Below are 19,605 nucleotides of genomic sequence, written 5' to 3'. Positions count from 1 at the left end.
GGTCCCTCTTAATTTTCCCTCCCTTTCCCTGCTTGTGTCTTGTGACATTCGGTTTCAGTCTCTCCCCACCTCTCTTTCATTCCTCAGATTTTGCAGCAGGCAATTGGAGTCAAAGACTTGGTTTCTCCAGGTCTCTACTGAATTTTATTGGGTGGTTTACCACAGCTCCCAAAACACAGACATTTAGGCATACTTTTCTCCCTGTTTCCTCTCCCCGCCTCACCTTCTTCACTGCTCCTTTCATGCCTTGTGCCCTGGGCTCCCCGTACCTTGGTCAGCCCGACTGTGAGTGCAGTGGGTCCTGAGCCTACTAGGGGCCCGTGCATGGCAAAGGGACGTCCTCCAATTGACATTGGTTTTGACTTTCAAAAAACTCGAGATCAGAATGGCTTGTCAATATAAAGATATTTGTTGTAGCCCAAGCATCTTTTCCAAAGGTAGTGGTTGAGCTTCACGTACTCTCTGTAGTGAAACACAAAGCAAATGACAACCTGTTTTGAGCGAAAATAGTTGCAGTTTGGAATTTGAGTAAATACGTGGGTGCTTGTTTTTCACATTCTTAATTTCAGTGGATTAAAAGGAACAGTTCTCTTATACTCTTGGATGCATTCTGAGACCATAAAAGCCAGACTTTTTGGAATTTGAAAGCTGCGTGCAATCCAAAAGGGTTTCAGCTTCAGATGGCTCCTGTCATGATCTTGGGCTCCCATTGGGCTATGGGATTCTTTTTTAGGTATCTTAACTGCTTTAACCATGAATCTTAAAGCAAGGTATTTTTGACTAAAGTGATGCTATTAATGCTTTCCATATTGCAAAGCACAAAAGGAACGAGGCTCACCGGTGGATTTATTGGCTAACACTGCTTCTGTTTGATGTTTGATTTTCCAGTTTTCCGGAACGATGGGGACTTCCCTTCCGGCCCTCCTGATCTTAGGCTGTCTCCTCACAGGTAAGGATCCCAATACTCTCTGACTTCACTGTTCTGGGGGAACCCTTGCCTTCTAAGTTCTGTGCTCCGGGAGTGTATTCCCTGCACTGTGCAAACACAGTCCAAAAGAGGGGAGGGAAGTCGAAAATGTTGAGAAGTTATCTAGAATGACCACAAACCTTCAGTTCCCTTTGCTGGATCGAGCTAACTCCAGTTCAAAAGGAATGTTCACCAGTGGCAATTTTAGTATATGTATAATCCTGGCATTGAAACGTGGTAGGAATAATTGCCTAAATTTGCCCACTGCTCTCTTCTTTTTCCTGGGACATGGATTTCTGGAGACGTTCGTGAATGTTCAAAGGAAATAAACGATGGAAAATTCATGTCCAGGGTGTCATACCTGTCTTAAGTGGAAGATGCTTAAATTGCTGGAAAAATCTTAGAGCCACTTTTTCCCTTGGAATCTGATTGGTAGAATACTTGACTCTTGGGAAATCTTACTAACGTTTTTCTACCAGGAGGCTACTACTTGGACCATTTGTGGAAATATTTATTGGCATTTTTTTGGTTTTCATCCAGATGTTTATACATCACAGATGTTCACCATGAACCCAATGTTTTCCTGGTCTGAGGAGTTAACTTAAGTCTGTTAGTGTCTGTAGGGCTTACCTGTATGGGCATGTTAGCCTTAAGCAAGGGTTCGGTAGTTCCAAACACCACCAAGTATACCCCACCTGCAGGAGGATAGGTGACCGGATGCACTTATGACCCCGGCCTGAGGCTGCAAGAGTCATAGTGGGTGCATAGTGAAGTTGGGTGGGGTTCCCACATTGGGCTCCAAAGGAGATTAGAGACCATAGATTAATAATTAAGTCATAGTATCTCTTCTGTCGGTTTTATAGACAGGGAAAACTGGACTGAAATTTTAGGTTCTAAGATGAACTTAGAGTTTTCTTTAAGTAGTCTTACTTTAAAAATTTAAGTATTTAAGTGTTCTTTAAGTATTTAAGTATTCTTAATTTAAAAATTAAAATCCAGAGGCGCTTGGCTGGCTTAGGCAGTAGAGCACGAGACTCTTAATCTCAGGGTCATGAGTTCAAGCCCCACATTGGGGGTGGAGCCTACTTAAAAATAAATAAATTAAATTAAATTAAGCGTGAAAGCATGCCGGAGTGTTGTGAGGAATGGAAAAGACATGATTCTTGAACACAGACCTGCTTTGTGCTTCTTGCAGTCTCCCCGCCCTGGTTCTCACCCCATTTCGTACTAAGGGGAGTATCTGCAGGGAATGTGGACAATAAAGAACCCATATGTGCTCGCGTCTCTGCCCTCTTGGGATATTTTATGGTCACACACAAGAGTCTGAAATATGGAATTGGAATCAGGCGTCCTCTTCCATCTGAGTGTTTGCTGGGATGAATCTCAGGGTTTGGTGGGGCTTTTGAGGCCTTTGGAGCATTTGCTGCTCTCAGCAGATGCAGCGGCTGTTATAATGGGGAGCCTTTCATGGGCATCCAGGCTAACGGATTTTGGCGCAGAAACGGTCATTGTTGCCGTAAGCCGCTGCTGTTGGCTCCTCTCGGTTCTCTGGGTGAGACTGTCCTTTCTGGCTGCACCCTATTCAGAGCCTGTTTCCTTTTACAGGGCCCAGCCTAATCCTCTGCCAGCTTTCATTACCGTCTATCCTCCCGAACGAAAATGAAAAGGTCGTGCAGCTGAATTCATCCTTTTCTCTGAGATGCTTTGGGGAGAGTGAAGTGAGCTGGCAGTACCCCATGTCTGAAGAAGAGAACCCCAATGTGGAAATCAGAAATGAGGAAAACAACAGTGGCCTTTTTGTGACCGTGCTGGAGGTGGTCAACGCATCGGCGGCGCACACAGGCTTGTACACTTGCTATTACAACCACACTCAGACGGAGGAAACCGAGATCGAAGGCAGGCACATCTACATCTACGTGCCAGGTGAGCCGTGTGGGCCCCCTGCACCACGCTCCTGGTCCTGTCCCTCCTGCCAGCTGGATTAGCGTCTTAAGAAATATAAACATGATAAACAGTTACGGGAGAAAATGTGACAAATACGAGAGAACGCACAACATTAAACCAAGGTCACTTGTGAGACCATTATCAAGAAATATATATGGGTAACGTTTTGGAACCGCGTTAAGTTTTAGAAAATATTTTTATCAGGTCACGTTTTATTGGCATTGTGCAAAAAAATCTGAAATGACTTCATTTCTGCTCAGCTCAACCAAGTTTGACGAGTATTTGCAGTTTATTTATTATGTGTCAGGTGCTATGCGAAGTGTTGGGGACACAAAAATTAATTAGGTACCTTGGAGCTGCTTATCGTTTATTTTAATAGCTTCCAAATAACCATGCTATTCTTTCGGATGGAATGAAATATATATTCTTGATTAATTAGGTAGGCTTTTTTCTTCTTAATTCAAATTTGGGGGCAAACTCCATACTAATGATGTTGTCTCCCGACCTGTGAAAAGCAGGTGCCAAGACAGGAGTAAGATGGGATGAAGCACGCTAGGGCTTGATGAGGGGACAAGCCTGTGCGAGAAAATGGGGAGGGATCCAGCAGAGCCTGGGAGGGCTGTTTGCCTGCATTGTGGGTGTGACCTCGGATGGAGGAGGGAAGGAAGGAAGGTAGAGTAGATGAGTCCTAGAGCTCTGTGTCAAGGAGGTCTGGGACCTAAGGAACCCCCGTGCCACACAGTCCGTGGCTGGTGGCCCCTCTGGAGGGCATGGCCTTGGGGTGTGAGCCTGCTCCTAGAGTGGAGGATGGTGTGGTGCTTTCTCCCAGCAGCCCCGCTAATCAGCTAGGCTTAGCCATGAGCTTGAGGTTCATTTGGTTTACCACCCGGCTAGTATGCCCCTGTGCACTCCTTGTAATGATCTAAATCTATATCTGCACTCATATCTATGTCTTACCTGTTCCTTTGTGTATATCTGTCTCTGTATCTGTCCCTATCTGTGTATATTGATTTCTACCAAGGACAGTTGTTTAAAGAAGGGCCATGATTCTATTTAAACATTGCATAGATAGTGCATTATGGTAGGGAAGACTCGCATTTTTAAAGGAAGCCCTGGCTGATGTGTTATGAATATCAAAATGTATATTTTAACCTGAGATGAATTCGTAGCTTTGTTTGCTGAAATCTTTACTAACAGAATTCGAGGATTTGGAACTCTGAACACAAACTCAAGTAATGGAAATCTTTGTACATAAATTAAAAGGGACTGTAGCTAGAGTACTTGGTTTAAAGCAAACAAATATACAAACTATTGATAACTCTTGCCATCCTGTTTTGGCAGAGGTGAGGTAAGGGGGGGTCTCTGAAATATGTCTTCCTATCTTTCTGCCTCTTCCTTGTAAGTTTTTTTTAAGATTTTTTTATTTGTTTAATTTGACCGAGAGAGACACAGTGAGAGAGGGAACACAAGCAGAGGGAGTGGGAAAGGGAGAAGCAGGCTTCCTGCTGAGCAGGGAGCCCAATGTGGGGATTGATCCCAGGGCCCTGGGATCATGACCTGAGCCGAAGGTAAACGCTTAACCGACTGAGCCACCCAGGCGCCCCATTTTTTTTTTTAAATCGGCCACTCTTCTTGTTCTCTGTAACTGTGGGTGCCCCACGGATCTAGACTCTCTTCATTTCTTTCATGACATTCTTAACTGTCTGAACCCTTCTTCCTAACAGTAAAAGGTTTTGTTTTAAGAAGGGTAGGCGGAGGTTTGTTCTTTCTCTTGCCACTCCAAAGGAGTTTGGGTTTTTCTTGCTCCTTCTGGCCCATAAAGTTCTTCCCAGGGTATTTTGTAGCAAGTTGAGTCTTGAGCATCACCTCCCACTGGACCCCGAAGATCTAGGAGGAGCTTCGGTCTGTGACCAGGTTTCCAATGGATTCGCAAAAGCAGCTTTACCCAACCTGGGCCCCGGGTGAAGAGAATTCCCAGGAAGGCTCGGGTGCCTCTCAAACTATCTCCAAAGTATTAAAAAGAATCTTGGTAAATTGACTCTCGACTCTAGTATCAAACTCCCTTCCCCTCTACCAGAATACCCACCCCAGCAGCAGGGCAGAGAGAAGAAACCACAGGGGCTGGTTGAGCGCATCCTTAGCAGCAGCAGGAGGAGGACTGGAGTAAGAACTTTTTTAACTGCTTGGAAAGAAAGGATGGCAAGGATGATGCGACTGATTCAATACCAGCACTACCTCAGCCCGGGGCCCCAGCTTCAAAACGATCTACAGCAGAAGGAAGCTGAGGAGGGTGAATCAAGAGTAGAAAGATTTAGACGTCGCTGTCATTATTGCCTTTATCATAAAGATCTTTCTGAGGACGCCAGCATGGAGAATAATTATGACATAGAGCCAGTGTAAACATAAACTTTATTCTTGTGTGGTTTCTTCTTAACTAGTGATTTTAGTGTCATTTTGCAGCAGCTTGGGAAAGCTGCTCTGTGTTAGGGCAAACTGTAATATTTTGGTAATCTATGATATTATAAAGTCTTTTTTTGTGTCTTTTCTACCTTCATACCAATAATTTGTGAGGAATCCTGTAGTTTGCATTTGAATGACTTCAGTATACGTCCACCTTTTGATTTGACCTAAGAAAGCACTAATAGGTTTTGAGTGTTGCCTATGTGTTTGAGAGGCCTGAAGTCATTAAGACAAGACCTAGCCTCAAAAATTGGAAGCCAAGTAACTTGTGCAGAAGGAATACACAGAAAACTTTGGGTGGTTTGGTTAGAGCATGATTAGGGCAGATGTGTATGCTAGATTTTGTGGTCTTCAAAAATTGTAATAAAATTTTTTTGTGCTATTTCAATTTTCAGTAGCAAATGTGTGTGTAGAGGATCTTATTAAAATTGACTTATTTGGGAAAAAAAAAGAAGGGTAGGCATTTAGAATGTCACCCCAGCTTTGTTCACACATAAATGCCCCCTGCTTTGAAGAGAATGGTAGGGATATGGGCTTGTTAAAGGCATATGGTGTTTTGATCATCTTTTTGTTTGTTTGTTTCGATCATCTTAAAACTGTCCAAAAATTCTCCCCTATCCTCAGCACAAACATTATCCAAGTAAGTTCTGCACTGCTGTCAGTTAGAGATCTTTTTATCTGTAGTCATGGAGAGTAAGAGGCCCTTCTGAACCCGACGTTTGAGACTCTCAGTATTCCTTACTGTAGTAGCTTACATAGCTGGTTTTCTTTTGGAAATAAAATTCTCAGGCTATGGAACTGTAAATTCTATTTATTACTTGACAGATTATATTTTTTAATAGACAGGTTTCTGTACTACTTTTCAGTAATACTGACTATAGACAATAGGAATTTTTAAATTTTTGGGGGGGTGTCTGGGGTTTTTATTGGTGATCATGGTCTGGGGCACATGTCCTCTGAAGCATCCAGGCACTAACTGGTCAGAACAAAGACAGGGTCCAGGTGTCCTTCATAAGTCACTCATTCCCTTAAGTCAGGGGTCTTGGCATCAAGGTGTTTGGAGTCAGTGGTCTTGGAGGATGTTTATGACTGGAATTTTTGAAATTATGAGTATTTTCTCTTGTTTTGAATAGACTTGATTATTGATCATTTTTTCAGTAGTGCTTAAATTTTGATTTCAATTCCTGGCTAATATTTAGTCATCACCAGTCTTTTTAGTAGGGTACAGGCATTTTGGTGTTATTCATACTTTAAAATAGCCTTCTAGCTCTTATGGCGATTAATGTCAGTGTGGTGACAGTTCTGGATATATGTGAAGGTATCATTCATACCTAATGTGATTAATGCCAGTGGGATAATTTTTTTCCTGAATATATGTGTAAAGGTGAAATTAATGCCTAACGCACTTTTCTTTCTTTCCTAAACTGTAGACCCAGATGTAGCCTTTGTACCTCTAGGAATGACAGATTATTTAGTCATCGTGGAGGATGATGATTCTGCCATCATACCTTGTCGCACAACTGATCCCGAGACTCCGGTCACCTTGCGCAGCAATGATGGGGTGGTGCATGCCTCCTATGACAGCAGACAGGGCTTTAATGGGACCTTCAGCGTTGGGCCCTATATCTGCGAAGCCACCGTCAGAGGGAAGAAGTTCCAGACCATCCCATTTAATGTTTATGCTTTAAAAGGTACTAATACCTTCTCTCTCCTTCTTTAAAGAGTTAAAGGCAAAATAACTAAATGTATACAGGATTTTTTTTTTTAAACTATCGTCCCTGGTGATGGAGACTCTGAATATTTGGGGATTTAGGACCCCACCTTTACCATACAATGTTAGGCTGCCCTCTGTGGCTGTAATAATATTAAGCTTAGCACTACTAAAAACAAATGCTTTACCCCTTGTAAGATTTTCATATTTCATCAGTTGACTTCGAAATACTGTAAGGAATTCCTTTCTCCCATAAGCCTCTTACTGTTATACCCACATTCCTGACTACAGACGCCCTAAAAACAAACACACACCTGTGGGGGTTGGATACCTAGATTAACTTCAGTAACTTAAGAAAAGTGATTTTGATTTTGAGCAAAGCTGGTTGCTACAGCCCTCCCTTTGATGTGAGTGGTTCATGTGAATGGGAAAGGATAATGCGTGTTTGGGGTCAGCAGAATGCCACTGAACGCTGGGTAAGGGCTTCTTTTATGCCAGCACTGTGCTTGGTTCTAGAAAAGCGCTGAGAATAGTTGGGCAGCAGGGTGGGAGAGAGAAGGAGAGAAATGGGTAGGGGAGGAGCAAAGTGCCCGGAGCAGTGCTGGTCAGAAAAGGCTGGTTGATTAAATGAATAAATACATCTATAAAGGTGGTTGCAGAAGAGGAGAGCCATCCTTAACCCAAATGCTCAGGAATGTGGTGTTCTGTTCAATTGGAATTTAGTTTTACTCTTGTTACTATTTTCTGTGTAGGTGTTTGTAGGTATGTGGGTGTGTTATTTTATAACTATGTGCCAAATTATGTATGCCAATACAAAATAGAAGCTTCTGAGACTTCAAAAATTTTGTCTTGATCACAGTGATTTGAAAATTATTTTTCTTGGGCCAGCTTGGTGGCTCAGTTGGTTAGGCATCTGACTCTTGACTTGGGCTCAGGTCATGATCTCAGGGTTGTGAGATTGAGCCCTGAGTTGGGGCTTAAGATTCTTGCTCTTCCTCTTCCTCTGCACCCCCCAACAAAAACAAACAAAAAGCTTACAAAGAAAAGAAAACTATTTTTCAGGATTTTAAAAAAGAAAGCAAACCCAAACCTTATAAGGTTCTAACTATACTGTGGATAATGAGGTCCTTGTGTTTGTTCTTCTTTTAAATAGCAACATCAGAACTTGATCTAGAAATGGAAGCTCTTAAAACTGTGTATAAGTCAGGGGAGACGATTGTGGTCACCTGCGCCGTCTTTAACAATGAGGTGGTTGACCTTCAGTGGACTTACCCTGGAGAAGTGGTAGGTACCTGCAAGGCTCCTGGTGGCATGGAGCGGAGCACAGCAGGGCTCACAAGACCTGTCACTGACGGGGCATGACACCGATCTCCAGACTTCAGATTCCCATCTCTGCAGTGAACCCATTTGACTAGATCACTTTATGGCTTGTTGGGCAATGGGGGAGGTTGAGATGCTAGCTGGACCAGGACCTTCAGAATCTATAAAGGTTGTACACTGAGGCTTCTTTTTCATAAGTAAGAAATAGGAAGGTTCTATACATACGGCTCTATCTATCTATCTATCTATCTATCTATCTAATTCCCCTTCACTCCTGATTTGCAAATTTCTGCTCCCTACTCTTTTTTGGCATTTGATAGCTTCTCTCCTTTTATCCATTTTTCTCCCCTGTGCTTTTGCTTCCCCTCTTCCTGTCTCTCCAGGGCATTGATTGGAAGTTGTGCATTTTCATATATGACATTATGACCTCATGCATTGAAGAGACATTCATAATCTGATATGTGTTACATCTTCCTGGGATATGAGGCAGTTTGATTTTACTGTTCATACTTGATTACCCTAATCCTTAAAGCATAAACATTTCTTCTCATTTATTGGGGATAGACATTTTCCCCCCAAACCATAGTACATGCTATTTGGCCCAAAAATATATAATCTAAGTATTGTTTTATGAAACAAAGTTTTCATCAGATAATAAAAATAATACAGGTTTATCATCATAATGTTATCAAATTTAGAGAAACAGAGGAAAAGCCACTTCCCAGGACATCACCATTTATATTCTAGGAAGATAAATCCTTTCAATACTTTGTATACAAAATAAATGTAATCATTAATAGATATTATACTTTAAATAGCACTTTGTCACATCATTTTTCCTCTGGCAGTGTATCACAAACACCTTACTATGCCATTAAATATCCTTTTAAAACGTGATTTTCTAAGGCACTAGCTTAAGAAAAATTTTTTATTAGACTATTTTTTAGAGCTGTTTTAGGTTCGTAGTGAAATTGAGTGGATGGTACAGAGATTTCCCATTAGCCTCTGCCCCGTGCATGCACAGCTCCCCCCACCCCCTTACCAATAGCCCCGTGGGGTTGGCGGGGGAAGGACATCACAATCCAAGAACTTACATTAGCACCTCATCCCCACCCATGGTGTGTATGAGGGTTCACTCTCTGGAGCTAGCTTTTTAAAGTGGTTTTCCTCCCCTTCTGCTGTAGAAAGGCAAAGGCATCACCATGCTGGAGGAAATCAAGGTCCCGTCCATCAAATTGGTGTACACTCTGAGGGTCCCCGAGGCCACGGTGAAAGATAGTGGAGATTATGAATGTGCTGCCCGCCAGGCCACCAAGGAGGTCAAAGAGATGAAGAAAGTCACCATTTCTGTCCATGGTACATTCTGCTTTCTAAAATGTCAGTTGTCCCTGCTGCTCAGGATCTACCGCGTGGTAATCATTACTTAATGGAAACTCTTCCCTGTACAGAGAAAGGGTTCATTGAAATCAAACCCAACTTCAGCCCGTTGGAAGCTGTTGACCTACATGAAGTCAAACATTTTGTGGTGGACGTGCAGGCCTACCCCCCTCCCAGGATATCCTGGCTGAAGGACAACCTGACTCTGATTGAAAATCTCACGGAGATCACCACGGACATAGAAAGGATTCAGGAAATAAGGTAAAGAAACACCCTTCCCAAGTATGCATTTCTTTTTACTGTGTCTCTCTAGATAGACTGAGGTTTGTGCATGTCTTACAACACAAAACAAGACTCAATCTAGAAAATGAGAAGTCTGACACAGGAGATACTTGAAATCAAGTACCTTTAATGATAACGTTGCCATGTGCTAATACTGTGCTGATAAATATTTAATAATAAAATAACAAAAAAGAACTAAAGAGCTCTGTTCCCAATAAGATCATTTCCTGCATCCAGGAAGGGATGGAGGAAAGGATGTAAAGTTGGACCCACTTGGATTGGATATATTCCATGACATCCACCATCTGTATGGCAAGTAGACATGTATGGTGACGCCAGTTGCAAGGCAGTTGTCACATAAACCTACACGAAGCAAAACGTCATTGGTTTCATTTGAAACACGTTTGCCCCAGGGAGGCCTCCACCGGAAATAAGAGTAGTGTCTGGTGAGATCTGGTTTAGAGAAAATGTGCAACGACTAGTTTGGATCCCTGCCCTCTGATGAGATGGTCTAATGCTCTCATCTCTTAACAAGGGGTGGAGTAAGTCCCCTTGGCCTCAGTTTCCCCGTCTGTAATGTAGGGTTAATAATACCTTACATCCCTCAAGGCAAGGAGTTAGACCAGATGATATCTTGAGGTCTCTTGCAATTATAAGGTCTGATTTGAATCCCAGAGCAGAAGGTACATCTTGCACCAAGTACTCCGGCCCTGCACCCTCATCAGAAACCATCCCAGAGAGACATATGTCAGTCCTCTATTTCTAGCCTTCAGGGAAGAGGGGCAGACCCTCTCTCACTGGTTCACTTAACCTCGGGATTTGCTTTCTTCTTTCTGAGCTAAATCCCGTGTGTCGTTGAGAAGTAGTATCTGAGAAAATGGCATTTTACAGCCTCTGGAGAACAGCGATGGAAAAAGTGTTGATTGCTGAATCTGGAGGGATTTTCTGATGACACGGGATGAAGGTGGGCCAAGAGGTGGGCAGTGGCAAACTTTCCATTAGGCTGTGACGCCCAAGAGGAACGGGGTAATCCTGCACACCGAACACTTGGGACACTTGTAGGAGCGTGGTACGCAGGCCATAATCGACGGTCATGACAAGAGGAAGCTCACCAACGGAGAGGTTCAGGAAAGCCTCCTGTGAAAGTGATTCAGGAATTCCTCTAGCACAGATTTGCCTCGTTCCCACTGTGGGCGAGGGAACACAAGGGTGACTACGCCAGATGGGGGATGTGGCTTCCTGAAGCTTACACCTGTGGCTCCACCAATTTCCTTGGCTGAGCGAGTGGAGACAACAAATGACAGATGATCGTGTGGTGACCAGTAGCCAGCAGTGCCTACGGGGACTCGCTAAGAAAGCCCCGGTCTGGAGCACGTCCAGTGAGTGTAGTGCCAGCAGAGGACAAACCAGCCCGTGGTGGCCCCATTACCGGTGCTGGTGCCCGGCATTTTAGGCTAGAAGACTCTACATGTACAGCGTACTTTGGGCCCTCAAAATACTTCCACACATATAATTTCATTTAATTAATTCTGGAAAGGGCACTGTGCTATTGCATACGGTTATCCCACGTTACACAGAAGGATGCTGAGGCGTGGAGAATTTCAGGGATGCCGGAGCTCGTCTCGCTTTGTGACCAGCTCTCTTCCCATCCATCCCGTGGCTTTTTGGCACTGTGATGCTTTACATGTTTACTTATTTATTTAAAGATTTATTTATTTATTTATTTATTTGACAGAGAGAGAGAGAGAGAGAGAGAGAGAGCATAAGCAGGGGGAGCGGCAGAGGGAGAAACAGGCTTCCGGATGAGCAGGGAGCCTGATGTGGGGCTCGATCCCAGGACCCTGGGATCATGACTGGAGCCGAAGGCAGACGCTTAATGACTGAGCCACCCAGGTGCCCCTGTGATGTTTTATAAATAAGGTCAATCAAATGGGCAATACTCTATTGATGAACCCATACAAACACACAGAGCCAAATGTCACTTATAACACATGGAAGAAATCTTTAGGGGAAACTTCCCTTTAATAAAGTATGAAGAAATAGATTTTTCTAATTTATTTTTTTAAAAAGTGACAGAATCTTGTACTTTATTAGTATTTAAGCATTAAGAAGGTGCTTTGTAAGAAGCCTTGCTCCATTCCTGCCGCCATTTGCCTGGGTCTCCCTGCCTCCCCAGGCAGAGGGAAATACTTTTATTAGTTTCATTAGGTTCTTCTGAAACCTTCCAGAGTTTCTTTAAGCAAATACCAACAAGTAGGAATCCTTGTTGGAGGAGACCTCTCCTGGAGGTCTGGAGAGCTCTGGAGACCTCTCCATGTCAGTGTGTAGACTGTGTCCTGTTGCTCGTCTCAGGATGTCTGGGCTTCTGTTTAAGAATTAAGTGTCTGTAAGTCAGACCTTCACTGTGTAGAAAGAGCACGGAAAATCCCGAAAAGTGAAGATATGGACAAGAAAACAAAGACGTTTTTGCTTTTTACAACAGACTTTAAAGTGAATGTGGCACCTGTTGGAACGGTTGGCATCTGTTTGGCTATGACTGGCTGACACAAAGTCCTTTTCGTTTCAGGTATCGGAGCAAATTAAAGCTGATCCGCGCTAAGGAGGAAGACAGTGGCCATTACACGATTGTCGTTCAAAATGAAGACGACGTGAAGAGCTATACTTTCGAACTCTTAACTCAAGGTGCATCAGGCAGTAGAAGGATAATGTTAGCTCCGTGACGGAGTGAACGAGTGTCCCCCAAGGAGAGCCTGGCACTTTTCTCCCCCGGGGGTGGAGAGAAAAGCAACGCTTTATGGGAGAAGTAGCTGATGAAGGCGTCACCTGTCAGGGGAGCTTTGTTGGGCTATGAGTTCACACAATTCTGGGAAGTCCAGGCTGCTCTGAAACCGTCTGGGGAATTCCTAGCTTACAGCACCACCTGCTTCTCAGTCTGGCACCTCCAGTTCTTGGAAGAGTAAAGTGATGCATTTTGGTCCAGATGACCTTAGGTTGTTCCAGAGAGTTTTGGCCATTTCGCTTAGCTTCCCTCAAGGCATTGCACAGTGGCCCTTACCAGGAGGGAGTGCCTTGGTCTATTCACGTTCAGGTCCAGCCCCTGTTCACTGGGTACCTACCATATGCCTGGGACTGCGTTAGGGGACTCACTTGACCCTCACAGTAAATCTGTGATATAAGTATTAGCATATTTCTAATTTATTTGATCATGGATTAAAAAAAATCTTTTAAACCTAGTGACATTCCACAGATGCACTTTGGTAAATGCTGCTTTAGATTATACTCTAGCTGAATCCATTAGTTGAACCCCAAGCCGTAATACAATTTTAAGAGCCTCCTTGCCTTTCAAGCCAAATAACCACAGGGGCTTTTTACTTTTCTCACTCCAGATTGAGAACACCACAGGATACAAATCCCTAAACACTGAAACTGTGAAAATGCTCTTAACCAAGTGGGTCTACTCAAAGTGGAGCATTATGATTATGCACATAATTGCTTTCAGCCCCTTCTTGGGTGGTTACTCGCTTGGCAGGTCCGAATGCGACGTGGACAATTTCTTGAACCTGAATTCTGTGAACCGTGGCTCACGGGAGTTCTGGGACCCAGACCATTCGATTCTGATCTCTTTTTACCTCTTGCAGTTCCCTCGTCTATTCTGGACTTGGTTGATGACCACCATGGCTCTACGGGGGGACAGACCGTGAGATGCACTGCTGAAGGGACGCCTCTTCCTGATATTGAGTGGATGATCTGCAAGGATATTAAGAAGTACGGAAACAAGAGGTTTCTTTCTCATTGGTGGTCAGAATGTTGATTCCTTGATACAAAGAACTTCAGATGCATTTGCTTTCTTTGGCTGGCCCTTCTTTTGTATTTGTGATTCTGCCTGGGCCTAAGTCTCATAAACTACAGGATAGGGTCCTAAGCACGGGCCTGGTGTGCATGCGTGGATGGTATGCGTGCCTATGCACCCATGTGGTCATGAAGAGCTGTAAGGAGAAGGTCCCTGGCTCTCACCAGATTCTCCAAGGGTGCCTAATCGGAAAAGAAGATGAATTTAAAGGGCCACAGGTCCAAGAGGATTTTTACTCCCCTGGCCCACTTCACCTTATATTTCTTACAGGGTGAACTTTTTTTGGTAGCTAGATTGGCATGTGAACATAAATGACAATGTTGCCCATGGTGACCGCTTGCTTCCTTTGCCTACCTGCTGTTTGGGGGGAGTTAACTCACCAGTTCCTCCTTTACCCCCCGATCTGTCCATCTTCTCTGATGGGCACTCGAGTGACATGCTCACGCTTCCACCCATGGTGACTGCTTGCATTCAGAAGCCTCGACTGTTTCTCTCGGAGGCTGAGACTCCTAGACCTTCCCCTTCTTAGGGGATCTTGATCTTGGATCTTGACTGGGGCTGGATCTAGGTCTCATTAACTCAGCCAGGGGATCACTCCAACCCTAGTGACACCTGAGGGGCTCTTGACAGTGCAGGTGAGGAGAGAAGAAGGGGCCAGGCTTTTTCAAGGGGTGGGCAATTGGGATAGTTAAACACTCTTGAAGTGGGTCTGTTCAGTTGGCTCATGAGTTCAAGCCCTGGGATTGGTAGTTACATTTGATGGAACTTATTTCTACCTTGCTTGCTTCATAAACAGTTAACTTTCAATTATCCACATACAGGTTATCCTCTTTTGGGTCTGTGCAAAACAAGTTTCAGTGTTATTAATAAGCACATAAAATACGAAAGTCCACCTGTAGCACCCCCAAATGTAGGCAAGGTCAGAGCTGCTTGCCACCATAGGTGATTCACTGCTTTGCTCACCTCCATTATCCTGATAACTGGCTCTGTATTTATGTTCTTTTTCTCTCCAGGTGTAATAATGAAACTTCATGGGCGATTTTGGCCAACAATATCTCAAACATTATCACGGAGGTCCACCCCCGAGATAGGAGTACTGTGGAGGGCCGAGTGACATTCACCAGGGTGGAGGAGACCATCGCTGTTCGATGTCTGGCCAAGAATCTCCTTGGGGCCGAGAGCCGAGAGCTGAAGCTGGTGGCTCCCAGTGAGTTGCTCTTAGTCATCAGCCAACCCCTTCCTCCTCCATGCAGAACTTTGAATCCCAGATGGGGTCCAAAAAGAGTGATGGTCCCAAGGCAGAAATTCAGCTCTGAATGCTCTTAAAGGGCCTTCGCCGGGCATCCACATGGGAGCCCTTTCTTTTGGATTCTGACCCCCAATTGCACCTTGCAGAGGCATCCTGCTTGTCTAGCAGGATAGCTACTCCATCTCTGTAGTCTGAGTGTGGGGATGGAAGATGGGGAAGGAGGATCTTCTGCCTTGTTGCTCCTTACAACTGTCGAGACAGGTTGAATTCTTTAAAAAAAAAAAAAAAAGTAACAAAGCCCCAAGTAGACTGTAAACAAAAATGCCACCTTTCAAAATAAACTGAACTTATGTGACTTTCAATCTCATTTATCAGTCTTTATATTCCAGTCCACATTCTGTCTGGAATGTTAAATGGTGCGGTACCTTTGGAGCCAAATTGCATTCCCCTGATTGAATTTTGTCCCCTTTCTCTTCTAAGGGAAGAGCTGGAGTAGGTTCATGTATGTAGATGATCGAGAGATGGTATCGCTCATCCTGAAAATGAGCCAGGCAGCCTTGATGCTTTTCCACCAGCAGTGAGAGATTTCTGGCCCAAACACAACCACATCGCCTTCCCACCCTCCTGCGTGTTTGTGCAAATTCTTCCTCATGTGTGTTTCTCCTTCAGCGCTGCGTTCTGAACTCACCGTCGCCGCTGCGGTCCTCGTGCTGTTGGTGATTGTGATCATCTCACTTATTGTCCTGGTTGTCATTTGGAAACAGGTAGGTATTTTTCCCAAAGAACTAAAAACCTTTGAAGCCAGTAAGAACAAGAAGAGTAGCCTAGTTCAGCGCATGGCATGGAGAAGGAGCTCAGTAATTATGTGTTGAAGGAATGTGGTTGATCCTGCTGTGTCTGGTCACTTTGCTGCCATTAAGCTTTGGTGCATCTGGGCTTTGGTAATTCACTAGTTACCTGTCCTGGTCATTCGTAGAAACCGAGGTATGAAATTCGCTGGAGGGTCATTGAATCCATCAGCCCCGATGGACATGAATATATTTACGTGGACCCGATGCAGCTGCCTTATGACTCAAGATGGGAGTTTCCAAGGGATGGACTCGTGCTTGGTAAGTGCCTCCTGGGGTGATCTCCCAAGACTCCCCTTTGATTGGGACATAACTACTTTTTATAGCCTTGTGCAGGAATAAGGGATCTGAGCTTGTGCTTGGTAAGAGCTAGGCAATAGAAATTGGCTTTCAGAAGTATTTTTCTGTCTTGAAAACGAGTTAATTGCATCACTGCCGTGGTTTTTAAAAAATCTCGTTCCAGGGGCGCCTGGGTGGCTCAGTCAGTTAAGCGTCTGTCTTCGGCTCAGGCCATGATCTCGGGGTCCTGGGATCGAGTCCCACATCGGGCTCTGCCCTCAGCGGGGAGTCTGCTTGTCCCTCTGCCCCTCCCCCACCCCACTCGTGCTCTCTCTCACTCTCAAATAAATAAAATCTTAAAAAAATAAAAACATAAAAAAATAAAAATCTTGTTCTATAGCAAGTTATGGTTAAAGAAAATTTTACAAGAGGAGAAGAGAATGTGAGGAGGTCCTGCCAAAGAGACTCATCGAGATGACTTTGCTTTGGGAGTCACACAAATTGATGGGATGAATTTCTGTGACTGAAAAGGAACAGATGAGATTTGAATGAGGACAACCACAAAGGGGTATTTTAAAGTAGTCCATTCTGAGGATGTATTAGATACTTCCTTAGAGCATGTATATTTAGAATATAGAATATAAAAATATAGGTACTTTTCAAAGCAAAACATGTAAAAATAATCAAGTCAACTTATCACAAACTTTTCATATATTTCAATCTTAGGCTGAGACCGAGTACATGAGGCTTTAGTTCAAGGAATTTTTTTTTTAAATCACATTCTGAATGAATGAAAACAGGACAAAGACACAAAGCAGATGAACATAGGGGAAGGGAAGGGAAAATGAAATAAGATAAAAACAGAGAAAGAGGCAAACCATAAGAGACTATTAACTATAAGGAAAAAACTGAAGGTGGCTACAGGGGAGGTGAGTGGGGGGATGGGGTAACTGGGTGATGGGCATTAAGGAGGGCACTTGATGTAATGAGCACTGGGTGTTATTTGCAACTGAGGAATCACTAAATTCTACCCCCGAAACTAATAATATACTATATGTTAACTAAATTGAATTTAAATAAAAAATAAAAAAAGACAAGTGAAAGTTAGGGCTAGAGGTCGTGTCACTGGGAGTACGCTAACCGTGTGTGTTGGAGGATGCCGGAGGCAGTGTTTAATGATCCACTTGTCTCATTCCAAAATACAAGGTTAGGTCTTCTTAAAGAGTTACTTAAACTGAAATCAAACAGGATGTCCTAGCTACTTCCAATTTCAACTACTTTTACCTGGAAACGAAGTTTTCTTTATCATCTCTCCCCACCACCAATCCCACCCCTACTCCCCTCCCCCACCCCCCAGTTTTACAAAAAGAGCCAAGGAACTTAAGGTAGTAAAATGGTGGGGGGAGGGCAACATCCCTAATATGCTAAGAGGCATTTCTGTGTCTCTCTGCTCCTGTGTGTTCCCCTAAGGCAGCCATACCTTTCCAGGTAGTTTCTCACAATGCAAACATGCAAACATGCACTGCTGGCTGTTAGTCCCTTATGAGCCGAGTCTCTCCCCCGCAACCCACCCCCCCCCCCCCCCGCTGCCCTGGCTTGTTTCACCGTGGTGAGACTGACACTCGGGGACACATTCCTTTTAGATTGTGGGGACGGCAGCTTCCATTTCCTTATGTCGCTTCCAGCATGGAGCCAAGCGTGTGCTCCCGCTGGGCGCCATTAGCCTCTGACGGTCCTGGCCCTTCCTATAAGCAGGCAGCAAGGACAGCAGCCCAAAGTTCACTTCGTCACGCCTCGGAATCAGTGATGTCTCGAATACCGAAGTATTTCCAGTGGATAAGGACTTATTGATGCAAAAGATGCCTCTGTTTGCATGTGGAGAACAGAAGGGTAGAGAAGCAGGGGGTTTGGGCGAGAGCCACAGGAAACAAGGGCCTTGGAGCCTGCGGTCTGGCCCAGCACTGGAGCTGGGAGACAGAATGTTCACACCAGGGAAGGATGCACCCTCCTTACTCCTGCCTGTGGTTCCCTTCCCCTTACAGATGTTATTTGACAAAAGCAATTGTACTGATTTCCTTTCCTGTGGGCTCTGTTCTGGTCTTGACGCGCTGACTTGCAGGAATCATGAGGCTTACTCCATTCTGAAAGAACAGCCCCCACTGGGCGCCTGCACATGCTGGCTGTGGTGCATAAAACCGAGGGGAGGAAGCCCCAGTCTGCCTGTGTTAATGGTTCTGATTGCTCACAGGTCGTATCCTGGGATCTGGTGCGTTTGGGAAAGTGGTTGAAGGAACTGCCTATGGGTTAAGCCGCTCCCAGCCTGTCATGAAAGTGGCAGTGAAGATGCTAAAACGTAAGTGCCCTTTCCTGGGATTTTTTTGAAAATAGAGGTTAGTCAGGTGAATTGCTCAAAATCACACAGCCAGTACATGCCAGATTTAGGACCAGATCTTTCGATTCTAGGTTTTGTGTGTATTTAGGCTCTTTTCTCAGTCACGTTATTTATTCTCATTGCCTGTATGTTGGAAAATCAAGAGTTGTTATTTTTGGTGACTTCTGTTTACCCTCAAGACTAGGCACTAGTTAGTAGAGTCCAGACCTGGTCACTCTGTGTTTCTCTTTAAGGCTCTCGGTAAATGAAATGATATCCCATCATAGGATTAGCCATGTCATTGGCTTTGTGTGAGGGGAAATCACTTGAACTGATACGTGATTTGTTTCTTCAACAGCCACAGCCAGATCCAGTGAGAAACAAGCTCTCATGTCGGAACTGAAGATAATGACTCACCTGGGGCCGCATTTAAACATTGTGAACTTGCTGGGAGCCTGTACCAAGTCAGGTAGGCTTCCTGACCTGGGAGTGAGGATTTTCACAGAAGACCTGTAGTTGTGAAGACTGTCCAGGCTTTTTTAAAGTGCTTCCTGTCTACCTCCAAACATGCCAGCAACTCTAAGTCCCTTGAACGGAGTTGCCTGGCTTCCACTGAATTGTCGGAAGCTCCTTGTTTTTGAGCACCATCTCCTGTCTGCGCAAACATCGCATTTCATGGCTTTTCTGTTCTTCGTGTTCATGCCCATTTCTTTTTTTTTTTAAAGATTTATTTATTTATTTATTTATTTATTTATTTATTTATTTGACAGAGAGAGACACAGCGAGAGAGGGAACACAAACAGGGGGAGTGGGAGAGGGAGAAGCAGGCTTCCCGCAGAGCAGGGAGCCCGATGTGGGGCTTGATCCCACGACCCTGGGACTATGACCTGAGTCGAAGGCAGACGCTTAGTGGCTAAGCCACCCAGGTGCCTCTCATGCCCATTTCT

The 19,605-nt window shown here is 44.3% G+C and overlaps 1 protein-coding gene across 1 annotated transcript in view; it reads left to right on the top strand.

Annotated features, from left to right (window-relative positions):
- Positions 1-900: 900 nt before the first annotated feature.
- Positions 901-19,605, top strand: part of PDGFRA (platelet derived growth factor receptor alpha) — a 32,903-nt gene continuing 14,198 nt past the window's right edge. The window contains exons 1-13 of the mRNA XM_028100642.1: positions 901-949; positions 2,573-2,890; positions 6,802-7,062; positions 8,236-8,366; positions 9,587-9,758; positions 9,851-10,040; positions 12,628-12,743; positions 13,700-13,826; positions 14,925-15,118; positions 15,830-15,924; positions 16,137-16,269; positions 18,536-18,640; positions 19,017-19,127. Coding sequence (XP_027956443.1) covers positions 901-949; positions 2,573-2,890; positions 6,802-7,062; positions 8,236-8,366; positions 9,587-9,758; positions 9,851-10,040; positions 12,628-12,743; positions 13,700-13,826; positions 14,925-15,118; positions 15,830-15,924; positions 16,137-16,269; positions 18,536-18,640; positions 19,017-19,127 — 2,002 coding nt within the window. The remainder of the gene's footprint in view (positions 950-2,572; positions 2,891-6,801; positions 7,063-8,235; positions 8,367-9,586; positions 9,759-9,850; positions 10,041-12,627; positions 12,744-13,699; positions 13,827-14,924; positions 15,119-15,829; positions 15,925-16,136; positions 16,270-18,535; positions 18,641-19,016; positions 19,128-19,605) is intronic.

This window comes from Eumetopias jubatus, unplaced genomic scaffold, assembly GCF_037043125.1.
Source record: "Eumetopias jubatus isolate StellerSeaLion01/CBP00866 unplaced genomic scaffold, mEumJub1_p1.0 scaffold_2, whole genome shotgun sequence".
In the NCBI taxonomy this organism is placed as follows: domain Eukaryota; kingdom Metazoa; phylum Chordata; class Mammalia; order Carnivora; family Otariidae; genus Eumetopias; species Eumetopias jubatus.
The sequence above is the reverse complement of the archived record's forward strand: the minus strand, read 5'-3'. Positions and strand labels throughout refer to the sequence as shown.